General features: G+C 39.6%; 2 protein-coding genes across 5 annotated transcripts; both read left to right on the top strand.

Annotated features, from left to right (window-relative positions):
• The first annotated feature begins 5,174 nt into the window (after positions 1-5,174).
• Positions 5,175-14,366, top strand: cep70 (centrosomal protein 70). Of its 4 annotated transcripts, none has more exons than XM_084713584.1 (16): positions 5,175-5,310; positions 5,696-5,716; positions 6,157-6,256; positions 6,921-7,044; positions 8,799-8,979; positions 9,065-9,240; positions 9,402-9,461; positions 10,175-10,265; positions 10,346-10,434; positions 10,510-10,584; positions 11,917-12,133; positions 12,212-12,364; positions 13,440-13,608; positions 13,699-13,807; positions 13,917-13,996; positions 14,215-14,366. In XM_084713584.1, exons 2-16 carry the CDS (start codon positions 5,708-5,710, stop codon positions 14,274-14,276), a joined length of 1,695 nt encoding a protein of 564 aa, XP_084569710.1. In that variant the 5' UTR covers positions 5,175-5,310; positions 5,696-5,707; the 3' UTR covers positions 14,277-14,366. The 4 variants fall into 4 exon arrangements, with proteins under 4 accessions (XP_084569710.1, XP_084569711.1, XP_084569712.1 ...); XM_084713585.1 differs by having other exon boundaries at positions 5,189-5,310; positions 6,160-6,256; XM_084713582.1 differs by having other exon boundaries at positions 5,203-5,310; positions 6,142-6,256.
• A 2,972-nt stretch (positions 14,367-17,338) lies between these two features.
• Positions 17,339-21,989, top strand: LOC146304478 (ankyrin repeat domain-containing protein SOWAHC-like). The gene is made up of 2 exons (XM_084713609.1): positions 17,339-18,550; positions 20,115-21,989. The coding sequence occupies exons 1-2, from the start codon at positions 17,564-17,566 to the stop codon at positions 20,940-20,942; spliced, it is 1,815 nt and encodes a 604-aa protein (XP_084569735.1). The 5' UTR covers positions 17,339-17,563; the 3' UTR covers positions 20,943-21,989.
• Positions 21,990-24,006: the final 2,017 nt, after the last annotated feature.

Below are 24,006 nucleotides of genomic sequence, written 5' to 3'. Positions count from 1 at the left end.
CAGCCATGCTCTGTAGTTTTCTGTGTTTTCCCCTTGTAGGGGAAACACATGTGTTCTGTGTTTGGGTGTTGCAGTGAGTCGTACGGTATATTTGCTGGTTCCTATGGCAGCGCTGACTGACACACTGAGCAGCGTTGAAGCATGAGTCATTACTGAAACTAGTGAGATGTTCTCCTCAACTCTTTTTTGCCCAGGAGGCCGAAAACACACAGCAGATGGCCCACGTTACACTGGCCAATATTGTGAAATACAAACACACCCATAAAAGCCTTACTTCAGGGACAGGGTAATCTTATGTTAGTTTATGAAACATGCAATAACTGATTTTTTTCACCTGTTAACACCTGCTATTAACATGTTTCCTGAGTGATCCGATCACAAATGAACAGTTTGAAGTACAGGTGTGACCGCACCCAAGATCCTTTAAGATCCGATCATCCGGACCACATTCAGAGGTGGTCTGGGCCACATGAACACACTGGCAGATTTGCACCAACAAAGATTAATGTTTAAGCCTGATTAAATCGTGGCTTAACTTTAAATTATGTTGCACAAACTTTAAAACTAACTTAAAATGAAGAAAGAGTCCATTTAAAAATCTCGTCTAACCTCACTTTAGTACTTCCTCTACACCTACATTAAAAATTTATTTCTGTCGCACCAAAACTCCAAAATAATTAACATAGCTGCCTTTTTTAGATGGATTGAGCAAAACAATCGCATTCCTCAAAAAAAGTCAAGGGACAGTTTTATGACGCATTTCATCTTACTTTTATTTCAGTTAATCCAATACAACACCTGTGGCAGCATTTTACATGATTGCAGACATCCCTCTCCATATTATACCAGAAGAACTGCTGGCGAGCCAGGGAAAGTGTGCGGAGCTGACCTTGGTGACCAGCATGGTCATGAACACCAGACAAGGCATCTGCCTTCAGGGACTCAGGTACAACAAACTGAAACCTCTTCTGTTTGGTCAAAGGGTCCTTTGTGACCCTATAGAGGATGCCGTTCAGGAGTGTTAGCTTATCCCACTGGTTAAGGACTCTCAGAGTTGACTGACTTTCATTGCAGCGTTCACGTCTGGAGGGCCTCCGTCCCCTGTCAACATAGTGAGTAACCCTTGACAGGGTCCGGTTGCTGTTGTGACTGAAGGTCGTTGAGGGACAAGGAAGGCAACATGTCCTGGCCAGGAGGTTCCAAGGTTCTGAGATGGTCAACAAGAGAGGCCGCACGTTGCCTTAGAGCAGAGTCCCAGTCGTTCAGAGACGACAGAAGTGAGGAGACATCGTCCTCAGACAGGGAACCATCAACGGCACCTGAGGGACTACCCAGAGACTGTGGCTGGCAGGTGAGGCGGAAGGTGTCCTGCACACATCCATCATTGACATCATGGGCCTGGTCAAGCAGCGCTGAGTAAGGTTTGCACAGCAACTGCTCCCTTAATGGCTTCACAAAGGGGTCCCTACTGAGAGCATCCGCCACCACATTCAGCCTGCCGGGGATGTGTTTGATCTCAAATGAATACGGAGACACTTTGGAGACACTTTGGAGATCCAACGCTGCTCACAGGCATTGAGCTTTGGCTTGGTTAGGATATATGTGAGAGGATTGTTGTCTGACCAGACAGTTAACATGTGACCCTTGAGCCAGTGACTAAACTTATCACAAACCACCCACTTGAGGGCCAGGAACTCAAGTCTGTGAGCAGGATAGTTGGCTTGGCTGCAAGTTAGTGATTTGTTCACCAAAGCGGTGGGTCTTGCTCTATCCTCACCATCAGGCACCTGGGACAAGACAGCACCCAGTCCATCAAGGGAAGCATCGGTGGAGAGGATGAAAGGTCTATCAAAGTCTGGGTGTGTCAGCACCACACTGTTGAGGAGTGCAATTTTTAGATCTTCAAACACTTTTTCACAGGCAGGGGTCCAACCTTGAGGAGTCAGTTCTCGGAAGGTGCCAGCTTGCTGCCGACCAGAGCAACCTTTAGCTCTCCTCTTCTGCCCAGCAGTCAAAGTGTAGAGCAGCTTTGCAATGGAAGAGCAGCCAGGGATGAAGTGCTGGTAAAACAGCACCATTCCAAGGGAAGACTTAACGTTCCACTGAGATGGAGTGCAGCCATACGATACGATACGATACGATATACTTTATTGTCCCCATAGGGAAATTTGTTTGGACTCGAATGCTGCACACAATATGCCTCCACAGTGTGATAAAACACACAACATAATAAATAAATTGCACATAATCACATTGCACATTACAGATATTGCACATACAAATACATAACACATATTGCACGTACCCTGCGGTAAAAAACACCATGAAACTATTGCACAATCCCTGCAGCCTCAAACAGCACTATTCAAAAGCTTAATGGAGGTAGGAACAAATGAATTTTTAAATCGATTAAGTTTACAGCGGGGAACTCTGTATCGTCTGCCGGAGGGCAAAAGCTCATATTCTACATGCAGGATATGTGATGGGTCGGTCAATATCCTGTGAGCTTGCCGAAGAACAGACTGCTCAAAGATTGACTGGAGGGACTGGTACTCGTTTCTACCCATCACCTTCATGGCTGTGTGTACCAGACGGGCCAGCTTAGATTTTAGTTGTACGGTAAGGTTTCCAAACCATGCTGACATACCATATCTGACCACACTTTCCAATACAGCCTGATAGAATAAAAACATAATCCTCTGGTCCACACCATACACTCTGAGTCTACGTAAAAAGTACAGTTGCTGCTGTAGACGACAACACACATTTTCCCCGTGGGCTTTAAAACTAAAGGTGTTGTCTAAGTGCACGCCAAGGTACTTATATGAGCAGACCTGTTCTATATGTGTACCATGTACGATCACCGGACTGTGATCCCCCCTGACCTGGGGTCCAGAACCATCTCCTTAGTTTTAGTGACGTTTAAAACAAGGTGGTTGTCATCACATCATTGCACAAATTTTTCTATTTCGCAGAAATATGCTGATTAGCTTGCATCTTTGTACAGTAGACTGAGGATAGCTGTGTTGTCTGAAAATTTAAAAACGAAGTTCCCAGTGTGGCTGTTTGGGCAATCATTTGTGTACAGTGTAAAGAGGACTGGAGAGCTGACACAACCCTGCGGGGCTCCTGTACTGATGGATCTGGGCTCGGAAAGGATGTTGTTGACTCTGACCTGCTGACTTCCATTGTTTAAAAAAGAGACATACCATTGACTTAAAAAAGGGCTGACACTCATCTGCTTCAGTTTTTGAATGAGAAGATGAGATTGCAGTGTATTAAAAGCTGAACTAAAATCAACAAATAAAATCCGTGCATAGGCTATGGGGTCTTCCAAGTGCTTAACGGTGAAGTGGGTGATGCTGTTAATGGCATCATCCGTACCCCTGCCCTGCCTGTAAGCAAATTGGAGTGGGTCAAGTGACGAGTTGACCTCTGCCTTTAGCAGAGACACCATGTATTTTTCAAAGCATTTCATTACAATTGAAGTCAGGGCCACAGGTCTAAAGTCATTGTTCTCAGATGGTCAGGGTTTCTTAGCAATTGGAATTATGACTGATTTTTTCCAGATAGCAGGTACAGTGTGTAAATTCAGAGACTGCTGGAAAATGGGACACCATGCTGCGGTAGGTTCTTCTGCACATGCCTTTAAGAGCAGCACAGAGATACCATCTGGGCCAGTGGATTTTTTAGTACACATATGCTTAAAAATTGACTGAATCCTGCGTGGGTCGACAACAATCCCACAGCATGGATCAGTTGAAATAGTGTCCAATACACTATTACATTCCTCTGAAAAATCAAATTTTTCAAACCTAAGAAAAAAGTCATTTAGTTAATTTGCTTTCCCCAGGTCATCGTCAGTAATGAAGCGCTTCTTGGTTGTGTTCATGTTGGTTATTGCCTTCATAAAGTCCCACAGCTTTTTAGAGTCCATTGTCATGAAATTCTGCTCTAATATGTCCTTATGATGCTTCCTGGCATCTCTTAGCAACTGGTTGAGCTCCTTCTGCACTTCCTTCACCCCTGCTCTGTCCTTATTCTTAAAAGCTATCTTTTTCCTGTTAATACAGTCCTTCATACTTTTATGAAGGACTATTAATTATTGATTAATTATTAATTAATCATAATTAATAATTATTAGAAAAACATTCAAATTTCCTCAATTAAAGCTTTATTTCCACAACAACATATTACATATTCCCTGACAGCATAAAGACATTAAGGCCTATATATTACGTTTTGTTTGATAATTGATTGATTAAATTTTACTTGATGAATTAAATTCTTAATGACCAATGAATTGATCATTGATTGCTTGTTATCATCCCTAATACCATTATGAAGCATTGTGGTGCTGCAGAGATGACCCACAAATCATCACCAAATAAATCAAAGACAATGGAAGGAATTCTACAAATTTAAGATTTATATCTGCAGGACAGCTTTTACAAAGTTATAAAAATACGTATATTGTTTTACTGATAGGAGGAAAAAACAAAAGTCTGTTAATTCTGCCTAAATACACTAATTCCATCTCATTCATGAAATCTGCTGCATTGTTTTCCTGAGGAGAACAAATAAAAAAATGAGATGGCCTGTGAACTCAGCATAAATGCATTTATTTCTCATTTCCAAAGTATTTAGCATGTGCATATTCTTTCAATAACCATGTCAAGATAATATAAGAATGTAGAAATGACATAAAAAATTGTCAAGAATGTTAAATTATACACAAATGAATGCTTCCCACCCAAGACTTACTGATAAAACCTGTTGTGAATTGGGCTGCGATGGTTTGTCATTTTTAAACAGTGGGACCCAGAAGGAAAGTTGGGGAAACACTGAGAGATCAAGGAGTAAGTTTTTGCACTGGTAAACTTTGTGTAAGTGTTTAGGGAGCATTTGAAATGTGCCTAAATTGACAGAAACTACAGTTTTAGTCCAGAGTAATATTTATTTTTTGTTTTTTTTAAACTGCTAATTTACATTTTAAGTTATTTATATCACTCATGTTATCTGTTTACAATGACAATAAATTGTGAGAGACTCAGAAGCAGTGTCATAAAATATGATAAAACTGAAGTTTTTTAATCTAGTGGTATAAAAGACATAACGATTCTCAAACTGTGGAGCGAACACACTGATTGGATGAAGGAACGGAGCATCCTCATCCCATTGGTTCAGCACATGACGTCACGGCGCACTTGAAGAGGCGTTTCATGAAGTAAACTAGCTAAACACAACAGAGACGCAAATTTTAGTATACTGCATTGCTATACCGAAAAGCTACGGAAACAACAACAACCGGTAACTTACTGAGTTATTAATGGCATATGTTTAACTGTCTGAGTCTGCTGACAGTTACAAGTACACAGCTAATAACATTACCCTGTTAGCCACAGAAGCTAACTCTGCCGAAGTTGAAAATTCAAAGCTGGGAGTAGATATATAGATTTTAATTGTTGAAAAGTCTCGCTTGGTTGGTCCCTTGTATGCCGAATTTACCAGAGTATTCACAAGATTCTTACACTGTAATATTTTTGTGATAAGTGTCTGTTTGTTGTTACCAGCAACTCAGCAGTCTTAAATTGAGAGATTCCTAAATGGAGTTCAATGGTTCGCTTAAAGACGTAACGTCAGTCTGATCTTACTCTGAATTCTAACGCTGTGTGTGATGTTTTATTTCCTGCAGTGGGCTGAAACGATGGAACAGGTCAGTGAACAGAAAGAATAACTTTTAATGCTGATCCGAAGTTGTAGACGTGTGTGTGTGTGTGTGTGTGTGTGTGTGTGTGTGTGTGTGTGTGTGTGTGTGTGTGTCAGACAGATGATGGGGCAGTAGATCAGCTTGCAGTCATTGTGGTGCAGCTCCTGTCAGAAGAAACCTGATCATCAGTAGTAGGTTTGACTGGAGGCACTCAGTCCTGCAGTGATCAGTGATGCTCCTGAGGTCCTACTTCCGTTCTTAGTGCAAGACTTTCAAGAGAGGACATGGACAGCAACAGGACAGCTCATTTTTTACAGTCAAGAAATCAATCATATGTTTATCTGTGGACTTGCAAACAGTTCCAGGTAGAGCTTAGATTTCTGCATTGTGTGGTTGACTTTTGTTCCTATGTTCTTCTCATTTAATTTTAGTTGTGTGTGTTACAGCAGGAGCAGGTTGAGTGGGATGATGTGAACAAACAGCTGCAGCATCATGGGTTTAAACCGGTGTATTTTGCAGATCCTGTAGAGAATAAGAATCTGTCAGGTAAGAGTTGCTGTTTCTTGGCAAAATAAAAACAACTTCTAGTTAAACCGCTAATGGGTCTGAAGGCACTAATGTGTTTTTGGATTGATGCTGTCTATAACTGACACATTGTAGAATCATTTCATTTGTCAGTTTTGTAAAGCAAAAATAAAATGGCTTGAAAACAGACATGAAAAATCCCGCTTTTTTGAGATATTTTACTGTTCAGTATTTGGGATGATTAAAGGGAAAGTCAGCTCAAATTAAATTAAACTGCACATATTTTTCTCAAAAACAGTGCTGTAAATGAACTCGCAAAATGTACGCAAACCTAAAAGAAAAAAATATGATGGTTCAAATGCTAGGAAAGTATGAACGATATAATGTAATTTGAGATGTCTTTCCCCTTAACCTTCTGTTCTTTCTTACGTTAGGACTCATTTGATGATGTCACAAACAACCAGAATTCACTGAGTCATGAGATGTGTCATAATGCAATGCTTTTTTGCTGTAATGTCAATCTTTCATCCTCTCCGGCCGCTCCAAGCACCGGTACCTTAACAGCACAAATAAAGGCACATCAAAACTTTCTGTATTTTAAAGTGAAAATCAACTGATAACCTTCTGAAAGGAAAATCCAATTATTAGTGAAGCTGCTGTCTCTTGTCTATCCATGTGTCCTCAGGTTTGGTTCTGCTGGACAAGAAGTCGGCTGGTGACATCAGGATGACTCTGAGGACAATGCTCACAGACTCAGACAGAAGACAGGCTCTCATCCAGGAGCTCATCAAGTCCAACAACCAGCTGAAGTGAGCTTTGATTTTTATAATAACTAGTTCCAGCCTCCTGAACACACAAACAAAACAATTATGTTGAATAACAGACACAGTAAATGTGAGGTTTTTAGAGGACGTCTGTGTTGTAGATCCCAATGAAGACATGAAGGACACTTTGTCTTAACTGTAGTGTGGCCATGGGGAGATGAGGCATTTCTGTCATTTTTTAAAATGGTCAAATGTCAAACTTATTGTCTAATATCACATTAGAGTAGTTAAAAACACAAATCATGACATTTATCAGGCTTTTCTACAACGGCAAATTAAGGTCGTTATTTGGAAGAAAAAATAAAAATAATATTCTAAGAAAAAAAACCAGAGATGAAATTTGTAAATTTACAAGAAGAGCTCACACGATAATGAAAAAAAATCTCAACTTATCACAAATTTATGAGAAAAATCTTTCTTTTATTTATTTATGGATTTTTAGTTGTACTATTTTCTTAATACCACAAATATCTGGAGTCAGAAATGTATGTATGTGATAGACTTGGAATATTTAGAGGTGTTGACAGTAGTGTTAGAACAGCAGAGGGTCTTTACAGTGTAGACATGCCTTCAGTGTGTGTGACACTGGGTGGTATGAGTCCGTATCTGTTTAATAATGCATGTGCAGTGTGTCGACCACCTGTCCTCCTGTCATCTAATCTGATCACCATCACATGAGGATCAGTCCTGTAGCTCAGTGCAGGTATGAAGTCTGAGCCTGATAATGCATTGCTGCTGCTCGCCAAGTGTGGCGGGATGATGGGAAACCAGCTGACTGTCATACTGCTCAGATTTCAGTCATTTAATCTATGTGCAATATAGTAAAAAATATGTTTCTTTTTTGCATCTTAAGTGAACTAAACTGCCAAAATTGCGATGATGAGAAATTTGTTGTTGATGTTTGTTGTGATTTTTATTTTCTCATGTCTGGAAAACAAAGAGTTTCTACAGGACTTCATCACTGTTTGACACCTTTATCAAAAGCAGCGTCTGTGAGTTTGATGTTGCACTTGGTTGTATGTGATTTTGATATTTTGGTTGATAGTGCAGCCCTAGTCAAAGAAATACGGTTGTTATAAGCCTGTTGTGTTACATCAACAGTATGAAATCAGACGTCAGCAGCTACAAAGATTTATATTTCAAAAACACCTAAAAAGTGTATTTTCAGTGTTTTCTATTTAATCTGCTTGTTTTGACGAGATCAAGTCAAGTCATCAACAACTGCTAGGCTAAAAACAGAGCTTATCTAGTCTGTTGCAGGCCACACTTTGGCTCAAAAACGGATTTGTTGTGATCCATTACGGTTATGTTCGTCATCATCTTGACTATACTTCATTGGGCGCTGCTGTATGTCTCTACTGTGTTGCCATCTCGGTAAGATCAAGATCCACTCGTGAACAAATACAAGAGACGCAGACTTCATCACAAAATCTACTGTAACTCACTTAATTCTGAACTGATTTTCATGAAACGTGGTTTATTTCAAACATCTGTCAAATCTGCGATGATACCTCATATCACTGTGACATCATCTCTTGCTGATCTGTTCTTTGATCAGATTTATTCTGATATTAGTCATCATGTTGGGAACTTTAGACTGAATTTGGTGCAAAAATATGAACCACATGCAGTCCTGTTTGAGACATTTACCTATAAAATGTCCACATTTTGGAAGAGGTTTGGTGGAACAGGTGTTAGGAATGATGCTGGTGAATAAAAGGAACTTGTCTGTGTCTCAGAGAGGAGGCTCAGGAGAACATGAGTCGAGCAGCTCAGCAGTCTCAGAGGGTCACAGAGCTGGAGGGGCTGCTGGACACAGTAAAGACCAGAGTCCAGGACCTGGAGGACCGTTGCCTCGGCAAGGCTGTCCAACACCACAGCCACACACAGCAGCTGCAGCAGGAGAGACAGGACGCACAGGTATGTTCTGCACTGAATGTTTTTTTCTTTTGGCATGAAAATAGGCTAATAAATAGTTAGTATTGTCTGTCACGACGTTTTGTAGAGACGGTGTGAAGTTCTGGAGCAGAAGTTGTCCAAACAGAAGGAGGAAGCAGCTCAGCTTCAGAGAAAACTTTATTTCACCATCAAAGAAGAAGAGCGACGTGTGGCCCAACAGAGTCAGACGTTCCAGCACATCTGCAACAAAGTCAGCCAGAGGAACTCCCCCACAGACCAGCAGTAAGAACATTTAGTTAGCATAAAACTAGCTTCCATCAGGCTGTGGCAGCATGGGAAAAAAAAATCTGCTGATTGTTTCAAAATCAATATCACAGATGTGTTTGACACAAACAGAAACTGCTGTGTGCTGAGTTGATCTCTCCTGGTTCTTGTATTTGCAGGGTGTTGGACGTGATCGACTTCTATGAGACTAAAATGAGTCAGCTGCTGGACGAGCTCAGGTAACATACAGGCGGATCATGTCAGAATTCTGTGTCTTATTACGAAAAGACTACTGATACTGTCAAACATTGTCTAAACCAACGCGACCACAGATGTGTTTCTGGTGCACCGTGGCCGTCTGTCCTCATGTAGAATGGTTTGGAGATGTTTGGCCAGTTTATCATGATTAAAAACAGACAGTGTCCCTGACAGTGCACACGTAGGACATGTATTTGTTGTCACTTTGTTGAGTGTGGTGATTTTGTTGAATTTGCTCTGTCTTGAAAATTGCTAAAAAAAAGCTGTATGATGTGTCACCGTATGACAGCAGATTCTCTTGTGATATTTCCCGCATGTTGGAAGACGACTTGCCACTTTTAAACACAGTAGATATCCTCCTCACTCTCCATTCTGAGGTCATTTTTGAAGCCAGCGGTCAGAGCTGTTTGGTCAGCTGTGAGCTGAGTCCTGATTCCTAACCTGGAGGATGAATATTCATATATATTCTTGACTTTTCTCTCTGGAACTATCACAGTTTTACCTTGTCAGGGCTCTAAAAATAGTTTAACCAAACAGTCTGACACCAGAAAATCAACTAAGCTGCTTTAGCTCACAGACATGCACTCTGTGCCGCAGGTTTTCAAGTAGACATCTGCTTTGTAGGAAGCAGAAAAATGTTTTGGGAAAACATTGGCTGACTCTGATTATACTAAGCTCTTCATTTTAACCTCAGATCTGTTAAAGGAGAACCAGAAGGATCTCACCAGACAAGAACTAAGAAGACATCTAGTAGTGTGACTCCATCTTTCAAAACTATTCTCAAGGTAACCTGACAAACGTTTAGCCGTGCACAGAGTGTTCTTTTCATAAAGCAGCAGATCATAACTCTTTGATTTCTTCCCAGGCGTACCAGGAGCAGCAGAAGGAAAACAGAAGTCAAATAGAGGAGCTAAAGAAGGAGGTTGAGCGCCTGAAGCAAGAGCTGGAGATGAGGTGTGTGTTCATCCAGCTTTGATACAAACACACGCGTCATAATCAGTGTTCATGCTGACTGTGTTCTCTGTGTAGACCCACACTGAAAGAGGTGAAGTTCTACAAACACAAACTGCGCCGTTTGGAGGGTTCAAACAAACATAACACAAGGTAGGATACTCATCTGTGTGTCTGAGGCATACGTTGTCTTCAACCATCTTCATTCAACTGATAAACTATAATTAATCCAAAAAGTGAACACAATAACTGCAGGAAGTTTTTGGATGAATTTTGTGCAGATTATTTCCTGTGAATGTTGCATCAGAGATGAGTTTTCCAGATATTTTCGATACTTTTTATTTCATTCTTTGCCTGTATTATGTTTTTTTTTTTCATTTGTAACAATCATACTTCATAGGTATGTTTTTTTGACAAATTCGTTTTTTTCTTCCTGACACATTCTGAAGTTTATATCTTAATTAATAATCTGTACTTTAAAAATATCAATTGCATTTAGTTTTCTTTACAGAATGAATAAAATACTGGGATACAGACCTACTGTATATATTTTTTCTCTTCTCTTCCCTGTAGAGATGTCTGCCTTCTCTCCAATATAATGAGAACTCAGCTTGTGCAAAAAAAAAAACAACCCAAAACCAGTATAGGACTGCAATTTTCATTATTATTGATTATTTTTTTCAATTAATTGGTTAGTTGTTTGGTCCATAAAATGTCAGGAAATTGTGAAAAATAATAAAAATGTTGATCAGTGCGTCCTGATTAGTCCAAGATGATGTCATCAAATGTCTTGTTTTGTCTTCAATTTAAAGGTATTCAATTTACTGTCAGAAAGGATTAAAGAAACCAGAAAATATTCACATTTATGAAGCTGAAATCAGAGAAATTGTACATTTTTAATTAAAAGGACTCAAAACTATTCACCGATTGTCAAAATAGTTGGTAAATAATTTATTTGTTGATTAATAATTGATTAACTGTTACGCCTCTAAACCAGTGTTTCATTTGCAAGAATTTCTTTCTACTAGGAAGAAAATAGTACTTACATGAAATTGCTTACAACAAGGTGTGTGGATTATCTTGAGTAAGTGGGTCATGATTTTTGGGCCCTTGTGACAAACTGTGAAGTTTTGGCAAACCTTAGTGAGGATGGATACAGATACTTGTATCAGAAGCACAACGCTAGTATCAGTATCAGTGAGTACAAGAGTGTATGCACGATCCGATACCGATGTAATTTACTAACCTCTAAACAGCCCTTCTCTTTTTTCCCAGGATGGTTAAGTCATGTTTTATGGCAAAAAAATCTCTGTATGTATTTGTTCATGTTTCTAATTATTGTTTTCTAACACACTAGTAATGGATTGGTACTGGTACTGGCCAGTACACAAAGTTTAGGTATCGAAATTGGTATCGGGAAGGAAAAAATGTTACTGTAACGCCTCAGTTTTCAGGTATTGATCTAAATCACAGTAATCTCTGCAGGTTTCTTAATGAAGACAACACAACTGAGCTCAGTGAAAACATCAGCTCTTCTCCTGAATTCCAGCTGTTGACTAAAATCAGTGATGTTGTCACCAATCCCAAAGCTCCGTTCGGCCTCCACAGACAGAAACTGTCCTCTTTTGGTTCGGAGCGGGCTGAGTTTCAGACCCTCCTCCCCACCCTAGAGGTCTGGGCCCAGCAGCTCCACCTACTGAAGGTAAACACACCTGCCCACAGGCTTCAGTGTTACTCACTGTTTTAAGTGGCTATAATTCTTGCATGTGTGTGTTTGTAGGATCTGCAGAGGGCTTTAAATAAACTGATCAGCAGACTGATGCCCTGGCAGCCCTCTGACGGAGGCCACAGTGCTGCAGAAGCAGTGAAGGTGGAGGACATGATGTTGCTGGTGGACACCATGCTGGAAAACACCTCAACTGATGATGAGAAGGTACATCACTGCAACACCTTTGTACTAGTTGTGTAAGGCAGTGTTGATATTATATATATTTTTTATTTTAATGGTTCAAAATAGACTCCATGGAGCATTGATGGTTGTGTGAAGCAGGTCTCAAAGGATTCTGGGATATTTACAATCCTCTGAGATCCAGGACAGGGTCAACTCCAGTGAAACCTGCTTGTTTAAAAGTTATCACAAAAAAAAAAAACAAAAAAAACTAAATAATTAACCCATAGTGACAAGAATATGAGCTTTGTTGTATCAAGATAAAATAATTAACCAGTTATTACATGAAAATGTGTTTTGTCATCTGAAGATAACAAAATAATGAATCTGTTACCACAAGAAAAACTAGTTTTATTCTTTCGAGACACAATTAAGCCATTATAAGACAACAAGCTTTGTTACCTTTGAGATAATGAAATAATTAACCTGTCATCACAAGATGTGTGGATATAACAAAATTATTAACCCTTTATAAAAAGAAAGATGAGCTTTGTAATGTTGAGATAACAACATATTAACCAAACTTTGTATTTAGATAAAACAAAATAATGAACTTGTTAGTGTGGAAAAAAACTAGCTGTGGAACCTTAGGACAACGAAATATTAAACTCATTATAATGAGTAAAACAAGCTTTGTCATGTCAAGATAACAAAATTATTTCTCTTATTCTTAATTATCACAAGAAAACCTGGTTTTGTTACCTTGTTATCAAGATAAAAACAAGCTTTGTTATCTTGAGATAAATATATAATTAACCTGTAATCACTAGAGGCTGAGCTTTGTTACCTCAGGATGACAAAATAATTAACCTTTTATAACAACTAGGGATGCACTGATACTGATACCAGCATCAGATACCTACAGATACTCCAATACCACGTCATGAAAAGTAGCTGCTTGAGATGAAGAAATAATCTGTTACCACAAGCAAAAAAAATAGCTTTGTTATCTGATGACAAAGACATAAGTAAGTCATTATAAAGAGAAAAACATGCTGAGACAATATTATTAACCCATGTATGCAGTTATCAGTAAGAGTGTGTTTGTGTGTTGCTGCAGGTGCTCAGGAGTCCCACTCGGTTCACGCTGGGCTCCATGGTGTCTCACTTCCAGAAGCTGTTTGACGTGACGTCCCTCAGTGGAGTGTACCCACGTATGAACGAGGTCTACACCAGACTGGCAGAGATGACCAACACCATGAGGAACCTGCGAGACGTTCTAGAGCTCGGTAACCTTCAGTCAGAATCCACGCGTTCCTCACTCAGTTGCGGATGTTTGCACTGTAGTTAGACTGTTGGCGTTTGTGCTTCTGTGTCAGACAGCAGAGTCCCTCCTGCTGAGGTGGTCAACCAGGTGGCCAGACTGGTTTCCTCCACTCAACACTCTGCTGGATTCCATAATCTGCTGGGAGACGCTGACATCGACAGGTTCACACACACACCACATACACATTATTTGGAATATCAGACAGTTTTACTGCAAAGGTACAGCAGCCAAAATCACTCCTTGAAGTGTTTGTTTTGTCATTCTTTGTAGCATCATCGTCAAAGTGAAGCAGCATGAGGAGTTCTTCCCTGCTTTCCATGCCCTTATCTCAGACATTTTACACACACTGGGTAAATATGACACAATAACACCATGACAGCTGAGCCCTTCTCCTTATTTATACTTGATTTGACTGATTATGTCTTTATCGTCATACATTATTGAGAATAGTCCACATATTCACTGATTGTAACACTGGTTAATGCCTTAAAATGACCAGGTTTCCATAGTAACTGGGGTCAGACATTTAAACTGTGTGTGTGTGTGTGTGTGTGTGTGTGTGTTTCAGGACTGAGTCACCTGGACGACATCCTTCCAGCGCTGAAGTCTTTGAAGCAAGCAGCACGATGACATGTTGCTCTGGCTCATCTGAGTGCTGTGTTTTGTTCAGCGTAATCATTGTGGAGTGATTTTTGTTTTTAATAAAAACTGAGTATTTGATCAGTGCTTCACAGTGAATATCTGTATCAGTACTGGAGAATAAAAAACAAACAGTCCCTCCAGGATTTTGTGGCCACTTTTCAGGGTTTAAAATGTCTGATTTCACAGCAGTGCAGCACAAATTGTTTTTTGGCATTTTTTTTTTTTTTGCAAGTGGAAAAAGAAATCATTAAAAATCAAAAGCACTTTGTTGTACTGACTTCCTGGAGGGATCATATCAGAAAATAATGTTGTTTATTGTGTAGCATATCAGACTTAATTACCTACCTATTTGCATGGAGGGATAGCACTCTAGTAACAGAGAAAGCATTTTGTAATTTGTGTGAACGGACCCTTTTCTAGTGCCTCTGAAGTCACTTGTAGGTCTCCTTTTGTGACAGCAGATGGAACCATAAACCTGAAATTGGCCTGAACTCCCAGAGCCATAAAGGGGGAACTCTGTGTTTGCGGTGTTGCAGAGTAACTCCAGCCTGAGTGATTCACTTTGACCACAGCAGACTGGCGATGTCAAACATGATCCGTCAAACTCTGGACTTCTTCATGAGTCTGTTCAACTGAAATCGTAGTGAAACCTACCTGACTGACTCAGGCTGCAACTATTCCAAACTTGTTCAGTCCTGTTGCGCAACACAGCAACCAGCCCATGATTTCCAAAAACAATCTGTACACATATTCAAAATAAATCACAGTGGTAACTTACATTCACTCAAGCACTGTACTTAAATATGATTTTAAGGTTCTTAGAGGCTGCTTTAGTTGAGTACTTCTATTGTATATGACTTAATACCTATATTCCACTACTTTTTGGAAGCCAACATTGGATAATATTAGGAGAGACCCGGGGCAGTTGTATCACAAAGGAAAGGGATTATTTTCATTCTGCATAAGTATTCATTAATTTTTATTATTATTATTATTATTATCCACTAAAAGGTACTATAGATAGCTGTGCAGTGTCCATAAATGTTCTCAGACTAGTCCGACATGCATGAACTGATGAAACGTCTTGGATGAGAGGCCAAACATCTTCAGAGACACATAAACAAGTCCAGTTGCCTTCAATTTAATCTTTTCTTGAGGTAGTAATGTGATTACTGTGAGGTGTGCTTTTATTCAAGGTAGAGTTGATTAATGTGACTTATTTTCAGTCTGGCTTATAGCATTGAATTTAATATTATAGCTTTGTCTTATTATTGTGAAAATATCACTCACTCTTGAAAATAAGGACAATTTTTACTCTTCAGTTATGCTGGAAAATATATTTTAAAAGGTCAAATTCTTGGCCATTAAACCTTGTAATTGGCCAACCTTAAATATTGATGTTTTCCATCTGATTGATTTTATGTAGTTCACAAAATCTTACATTTTTTAAACTTCACAGCATAGTTGTAGTAAGCAGCCGTTTTATTTTGTTGTTTTATTTTTTATTTTTGTTAGTTTAGTTGTTCAGAGTTCTTTTAATGCTAATCAAAATACACATTTTTAAACCATAATTCTTATTTAGCTTTGGGCTTGGGCTACAGAGTTGACATGGTATGGTAGCAATATTACTATTCTGATAGTGAAAAATATAAAGTTTACTAGTGCTTGAGCAGTATTCCCACTTTTTTAAAATCAGAAAGTGAGACAGGGGTCCTTAGGGTGTAGCTGACCTTTTTTATGCATGATTAAATCATGTTTTTGTGAAAACCTGATGGAGTCGATGGAAATCTGGAAATGTGGAAATCTACAGCTTTAAAGGACCAACATTTTCATAAGAAAATTGATTTTAAAAATCAGTTCACATCTATAGTATTATTGGTAATTTTTTAAACTCATTTTTACATCGTTTGAAATTGTGAATTCTCTCGTCTGGGACTGAGCAAGTTTAGCATTTAAAGCAAAACATTTCAGAAATGACATACTGTATAATTCAGTTATATAAATCCTTGAATAAACTTTCACCCACAAAATGGTAACAGAGTGTTAGTAGAATTTTTTTTTTTTTTTTTTTGGTAGGACACGATTTGTCCCAATTATTGAGAATGGATGATATATAAATTGTATTGTTAATTATTAATGTTACAATTGCCCCCAGTCTCCCCTACTTTTTACTCCATTACATTTATTTGATTTACATTATCTTCTCTTTTCTAATTCTGACGTTTAACTGTAATGTAGAATTATTGATCTCCTAATACAGTATCTTAAATGATCTCACCTTTACCAGTTGATTAAAGAGATGAACACATTAATGCATCACTAAATATAATCCAGCACTATAATAAATGTGATTCTAAAATGGACCATTCTGCATTCTGATTAGTGTGTATATATATACTTTAGTAAAAGTACAAAGTATTTACCTTAAACTGCTGATATCACCATCACCTCTATCTGCTTTTGTTTTTGTTTGTTTGTTTTTTTGCATTTTTTTTTCTCATAAGTATAAATTTATTTGTCTTTATTTGAAGAAACTGCTCGGTGCAGATTACTGCCACATCTATTAATTGAATTAATACATTTTTAATTGGTTAAATTCTTTTGTTTTGTTTTTCATTTGAATCTCACGGTTTTCGTTGGCCTGTTTGTGATCAGATCACCTGATTGGCTACTAAAACGCAGATGAAAGTTTTAGATATTAATTCAAATTGTTCTCAGTACTCAACTATGATTTTAAAAATAACTAAGTAGATTATAGCTTGGAGTACATACAAGTACGAGTAAAAGAACAGACTTGAAAATCTACTCAGAAAAATACAAGTACCTGAAAAATTACTGAATTACAGTAATGGTAATGCCACTGAAACTGCACCACTTCACAACACTGAGGAGCACACAATAAGAAACTTTTCATCTTGAACTTTTTATAGCAACAACTTGTTTGTAATCATCCATCCAACCCCCCACGGACTGAATGGTACGGTCCGCATGTGTCACTTTGCTGCACTCGGTTGCTAGGAGGCGGAGAACGCCTGACCACTAGAAATACACCGCAGGGAGAAGCTCTACCTCACAGTGGCCCTCACTCAGCATGATTAACGGTTCTACTTTACCCAGTTCTGTACCGGAGGATAATTCGGTGGATATTCCGCTACGGGACGGTGCGGCAGGAGAACATGTTTACATGCCGTTTTGCCACTTTAACGGTTATCCCTCCGCCAGAGCTCGAACACATTAAAACAGTAATTTGACGTATTTGTTGCTGATTTTGTACAATGGCGGCCGACGGTAACGTCACTCAGGAGGCAATTCTGGACTTTCTGAAGGAGAGAGGGGGCAAAGTGAAGAACACGGATTTAATTGAGCACTTTAAGGCCGTGTTCCCGGATGAACCGGGGAAGAAGGCGGCTGTACGGAACGTTTTTAAAAACTACGTCGACAATATTGCTTTTGTCAAAGCTGAAAGTGGAGTTAAATATGTCTGCCTGAAGAAGAAGTTTCGTGGGGCAATGAAGGAGCAGAAAAACTCGAGTGTAAACGGGGAAAATGAGACAGAAACGAATAAAGGACGCGTTTTGAATGAAGAAAAAGTCGTTCACCGTTATCCGCCAGGTCCTGGCCAAGCACAGGTAAGCGGTGATGACGCAGTGGAGCCTCGTGCTGCTGGAGGCGGTGAGGTGACACAACAGATACCTGGCTCAGGTTACGGAAATGACAGCCAGGTGAGAGTTCCGCCTCATTTCACTCCTGCACAAACTTTTCCGGAAAAAACAGACGACAGAAGTGGGTGTCATGAGTTTGTTTGCGTAGTGGACTCAGTGGACAGCAGGTCAGGTGAGATGGGAAACACATTTCAAAGGAGGGAGTCCAAGAAGGAGCAGGCTGGGAGAGTGCCTGAAATACCAGAAATTGCAGTTATTGAAGCTTCGCCTCTTCCTGCGGAGGGATCTATGTTCACCCTGCCTGGGCCTGTACGAACTGGTACTACAGGACAGGTAGACACTGCTGGACTCATTCCCAAAGACAGACCGGTTGAGACTGATCCTCTGTCACTAGAAGGCCCGAAGGAAGCAGAGCAGATTCATGGGGTGACCAGGCGTCAGAGCTCCAGGGGATCCCAGCACAGGAAACAGCCACAGTCAGAAGAAGGGGACGATGAAGGACAGTTGGACGCACACAGTTTATCTGGGAGTGAAGACAACGCGTCCCCAAAAGGCAGCCGCAGACACTTCATCGAGGTCATGATGCACAGGTCCCCCCAGGTGAGTATAAGAAGTGGAAAATATCAATATTCATGCACAGCAATACCTCAGATGCTTCACCAGCACCTGACAAGACCTCGGCGATGTGACCAACCTCTGACATCGCTCCCACAGTTTCCATAAACTTGCAGCACTGACACAGAAGTAATGCTCATGTGGTGTAGGCAAGGTGTGTGTTTCTTTATAATACTAACATGTTATTATGCACACACCAACACTACATCTGACATAACAAAACTGACTTGGGCCAAAATTGGTTGGCTGATATGATCTGCTTTTTTGTAGATGAAGAAGTGCACAGAGCATTGATAAATGTCAATAACAATGACAAACCTGTTTTTTCCATACCTGTGAAAAAATAAAAAAAAATATAAATGCAAAAAACTAGTGAACAATAAAACAAAACATTGACTTGGTTCATTGAGATGTACATGTATGATCATGTATGATCAAATTTGCATAAACATTGCAGAGTTTAGAAAAAATTGCAAGGCTCAGCAGAATTCATAGGGATTAGTTGAATTTGCATGAATTGTTGCATTGCAACTTCCTGGAGGGACTCCCTAATTGACTGACAGCATTAAATTTTTAAGCAGTAGACAGAGACAGAGATGTTTATTTATGATTTATTGTTAGTCCAGTTCGAAAATCTACTATATTGGCCACCGTATCCATAATCAGTGAATTTTTCTCCTCTGAAAAAAGCAAAGTCTCAAAAATCCCCTATAGTCAGGCTGTATAAATTAGTCAAGTGTAGTGGTTGAGTGAAGCTACAGTGGTTGGCCACACTACTGAGAGACGTCTGACAATAGGCCTAACCCTTAGAACACTTCAGAACATTTTGCTAACATGCATTGTTGCATAGGCACCACATTGACCTCTTTGCAGTTGTGTCTAGAAGAGAACCCTAAATATGCAAAACAGCTGCACATGCGCACTTGATTCAGCGCAGTAGCACTCAGCATCACTTTTTTTAAAGTAAGTTAGTAAAAAGACTCTGTGGCTTTGACAAAAAATATATGAAAATGAATCATTCTCAGCCTAAAGTGATTCTTACATTCTCCAATCGTAAAAACATGTAGCCTATACACTGAATATTTTTTTTCATTTAGTAAAATATGCGTCATAGCCTATGTTTACAGCTCAGCACTTTTTCCTCTTAATTTGGCCGGTGGCTATAGTCTCCCAAGGCAAGCTATCAATGCCATATCCAAATACAGAAAAAGTCTCTTAAGGAAATAGAAAATCTTCCTGGAGCTGCAGCTAATAAATTTTCTATTTTCTTTTTGGACAAAAATGACTCCATTGATAGTAAAGGTCACTGACCCCTGGGTTAATGTAAGAACTACTTGGGTAGAGTTAGGCACAAAAATTATGCAAGCGAAAAGGCTTGTGGCTCTAGTGTCAGATGTTGCTCAATAGTGCAGCAAGCCTGATCAGTGTGGCTTCACTTAATGCCACGGCTGCTTCTACACCAAACTAAGTTAACTAGCTTAGGTAGAGTGCAAGTTAGGCAGGCATGTTTGTGTTTGATGATTTTTTATGTCCTTCACCCTTAATACAGGTGAGGCGGAGCATGGTGTTACGCAATTCAGTGTGCCTGTCCTCCAGGAGTGACAGTGACTCCATTTCATTGATCTCCTCCAACCTTGATGATGACCGGGCCTCCGTCACTCTGGACCCGCTGGAACACGAGTGGATGATGTGTGCTTCAGATGCAGAGTGGGACAGCTTGTACCGCCTCCTCACCACAGAGCCCAGCCTGGTCCTGAAGAAGGACTTCATCACTGGTTTCACCTGCCTGCACTGGGCGGCTAAGCACGGCAAGCCTGAGCTCATAGCGCTCATTATCAACTTCGCCAAACAGCACAGTGTCCCCATCAACATCGATGTTCGCTCCAACAGCGGCTACACACCGCTGCATGTCGCTGCCATGCACAACCACATGGAGGTGGTGAAGCTGCTGGTGGGGGCCTACAACGCAGATGTGGAAGTCAGGGACTACAGTGGGAGGAAGGCCTGCCAGTACCTCACTGACAATGTAAGTGTGGACATACGGGACATCATAGGAGCATACGAGCGCTCTGATTTGGAGAATGCAGACCACAGGAATGGAGGCCGCTGGAGGTTCTCAAAGGTTCTCCAGTCTAATCTGAAGCCCCTCAGGCTCCTCAATCCCAATGAGTGCGACTCTGTGGACGGGAAGGCTCAACCCCGAGAGAAACCCGTCAGGAGGAAGTCTTCGTTCAGCCGGATGAAGCCCAAACTGGAGAGGCTCCGTGTGAGGACGTCACAGATTGTCCACAGCACGTCGTTCCGTGACCCAGATGAACTGGAGGGGTCTTTGAGGGGTTCCTTTAGGTCCAGACCCAAGACTCATTTCTTTGGGTAAGATCAAAACTTCCACAGGACTGGAAATGGAATACGATGTGGAAAGTTACAACAGAGAAACATGGTAGATTGTTACAATACTTTGAAAGACTTGGCCAAGAGATCAAATGACAGCAGTTGTGAGTGAAAGCTGATGGTTTGTGTTAAGGTTGTCAAAAGTTTCAATACTTTTTGATATCACATGTATAAAACAATACAATATCTGTTAATTGTAGTATTAAAAGTACCAGAGCCATAAAAATTTGATCAAGTGCTCCTTCGGGTCCTCAGTTCAGTTTTTAGTGTCCTGCCAGAAATGTGGCTTCCAGCAAAACCAGACAGGTTTGGTGACTTTTTTTTTTTCACCTGCACTGTGTCAAAGTCATATTTGTTTTTCTTTAGGCCCTTTTTTTCTTTTTGCTGTGGTATTGAAAGAGATATTTGTTATTGTTTTTTTTAATACTAGCATTGTATGAAAGTTTAAAATCTTGATATCATGACAACTCTACTTAGTGTTTACATTAAGTGAGATGTTCTGATAACGTTAATTCCTTCTTGATTCTGATTCTGACAACCAAACTTTACATCAGCTGATACCAAGCCAATACCAGTGCATAGTTGTAACTTGTACTTTTTAGTACTATAATTATTTTATCGTTTTATCCATGTGATATCAAAAGAGTAGTAATACTTTTTGACAGCCTTTCTGTGTACAGGGTTAGTCCCTGATATGATTGCTATCATTGTTGTATGGCCTGGCTCAGGTGGAAAAAAACATACAGGTCACTGCTGGGAGGTAGCAGGGTCTTATTTTGGGGCTAATAAATTATGTGATATCAGATCAGTCCATATACTCGCCTACTGACTGATACCTGATCAAACATTTTAGGCTATATCTATGGCATTTCTGATACTGGTATCGGAACAACCCTTTTCTAATGCCGTCCTTAGTAGGATAAAGCTAATTGAATGGCAGAATATGGAAGATGTCTGAAATTTTGTTGAATTGTTCCAATAGTCTTCCAGTAAACAACTAGTTCAGTAAACATCTGATTCCTTTCCATATGAATTTTGGTGATCAGATTCATATTTGCCACATCAGATGAGGATGTGACTCCTGGAGTTGTTAAATGGGGAAAAATTATGTATATTCTCATTACTTAATGGACATATGTTGTCCTAGAATGCATTGTATACTTGGATCAAAGGACATAATATTTGTCCTCTTATACTGCAAATTGGTGGAGGTACGCGTCTGTTCAGTACTGTAATAGAACCCTTAATCCGTCCCTCTGTACTTCTCTAGCCTATCTGTGGTTCATTGGTTCATACTGAAAATATAAATCTTTTCGTAACACTTTATATTAAGGCACTTTAATATGCAAAACTGGAATAATAAATAAAGTAAAAAACAAACCTTTTTTCAAGTATAGCAAGTATTACCACCCCCTAAATAACTTTAATAAGCATTGTTAACAAGTTTTCTTTAAATAGCTCACAAATGTATAATTTAATGTTTTAAAAGGCTCTAAGTTCCTAGTTTTTGAGCAAAAGTTAGTGACTTTGTCAGCCTCAGAAATGAATGTTTTAATAACATATGGACAACTGTGAGCTCTGTAGCACAGAGGAAGGACAGACAATATCAGACTTTGTATAGCTGAATTGTTGGTTTGGCTCTTAACATGAGATTTATTGACAGTGGAAAAAATGTCAAATATGGCAAGCACATTGTAACTAAATTAATTAAATGGAGTTTAACATTTAACACTACATTTAATGGGCTTAAATGGGTTTATTTATTTGATTTTTTTCATATTTAATGAGCTTTGTTTAGATTTTATTTATGGAAACATGAACATATACATACAGAGAATAAGTGCCATAGATCATGACTTCACCATTCTTGGTAGTAAAAAAATAAAGGCATCCTGGATGCTGCTGATAAATGTCCTTGGTATCAGTTCTGTCAGAGACGTTTGTGTACTTGCTGATACCTGATACTCCTTTTTAGGTAGTATTGTAGGGAATTTCTGATACGGGTATCAGGACAATTGCTGCCTTGATCACTTAGTTTATTGGTGTTATTGTGTCACATTGGAAAATCCGAACTATCCCTTTAATGGTGACGTTGTTGATGATGTGACTGCAGGTCGGCCTGCTCCTCTCACACTGAAGCCTCTGACCTTGAGTCTAATCTGCCCACTGAGGGCACGTTTCTGTGTCACAGGGTTGCAGTGTGAGGCCAGGATGGAGGCATCAGGAGGGAAAGTCTGCTCTGGGGTCAGTTCACTTTTCATACTTTCCAGGAGCACAATTTTAATCTGGTGACTCATGTCACCAACATTTGAGGGTAAAATACAGTTAGAAACCTCCCCTGGAAACAGTTTACTTAACAGGAATGTAGCAGAACGTACAATTCCAAGTTATTTCATAATGTATTTCATCAGATCCAGACTGGAAAATAACTCTCAAACCAGCATAAAAGGACAGATTTCTCATGAAATCTTTAGTAGGCCTGTGACACAGCAGTGTTATGAATCACACATGAACAAATTCATTTAATCCACAACATGCTGCTTCATGTCAGGACTTGATGTTCTGAGCAAACTGTCCATGTCAAGCTGCGTTAAAGTTCTGAAGTCGCGGCCTGTGGAGGGAACACATTATCAATGGTAGATTTCCATGATGTCATATACACCCAGGGATGTTTTGGAATTTCACTGTGGATCATCTTGCTTTTTAAAATCTCTCCAGTGTTTCTGTATGACGAATCCAAGCCGTCCTCTCTGTTATTATGTGAACCCGTCCCTTTTTTGTGTAACCACAAGTTTAAACCTCTCAACCTTTCCAGTGTCAGCTTCAGATGTAGTTATACACCACTGTTCATTTATTCATACACTGTTTTAAAGATTTAAGGCTGTTACATCCATGTTACATTCTGCAGTAGAACCTGATTGGCTGAGTCTGGATTATATATGTTAGTATTGGCATATTGTATATGTAAGCCTGATAAGAAACAGCAAATTTCATTAGAGAACTCATGGTCACACTTCTTTAAAGAACAGTTTGACAGAATGTGTTCAGTG

This window comes from Lutjanus erythropterus, chromosome 24 (assembly GCF_056507025.1).
Source record: "Lutjanus erythropterus isolate fLutEry1 chromosome 24, fLutEry1.hap2, whole genome shotgun sequence".
Lineage (NCBI taxonomy): Eukaryota > Metazoa > Chordata > Actinopteri > Lutjaniformes > Lutjanidae > Lutjanus > Lutjanus erythropterus.
Note: the sequence above shows the minus strand (reverse complement) of the source record. Positions and strands in the feature narration are given on the sequence as shown.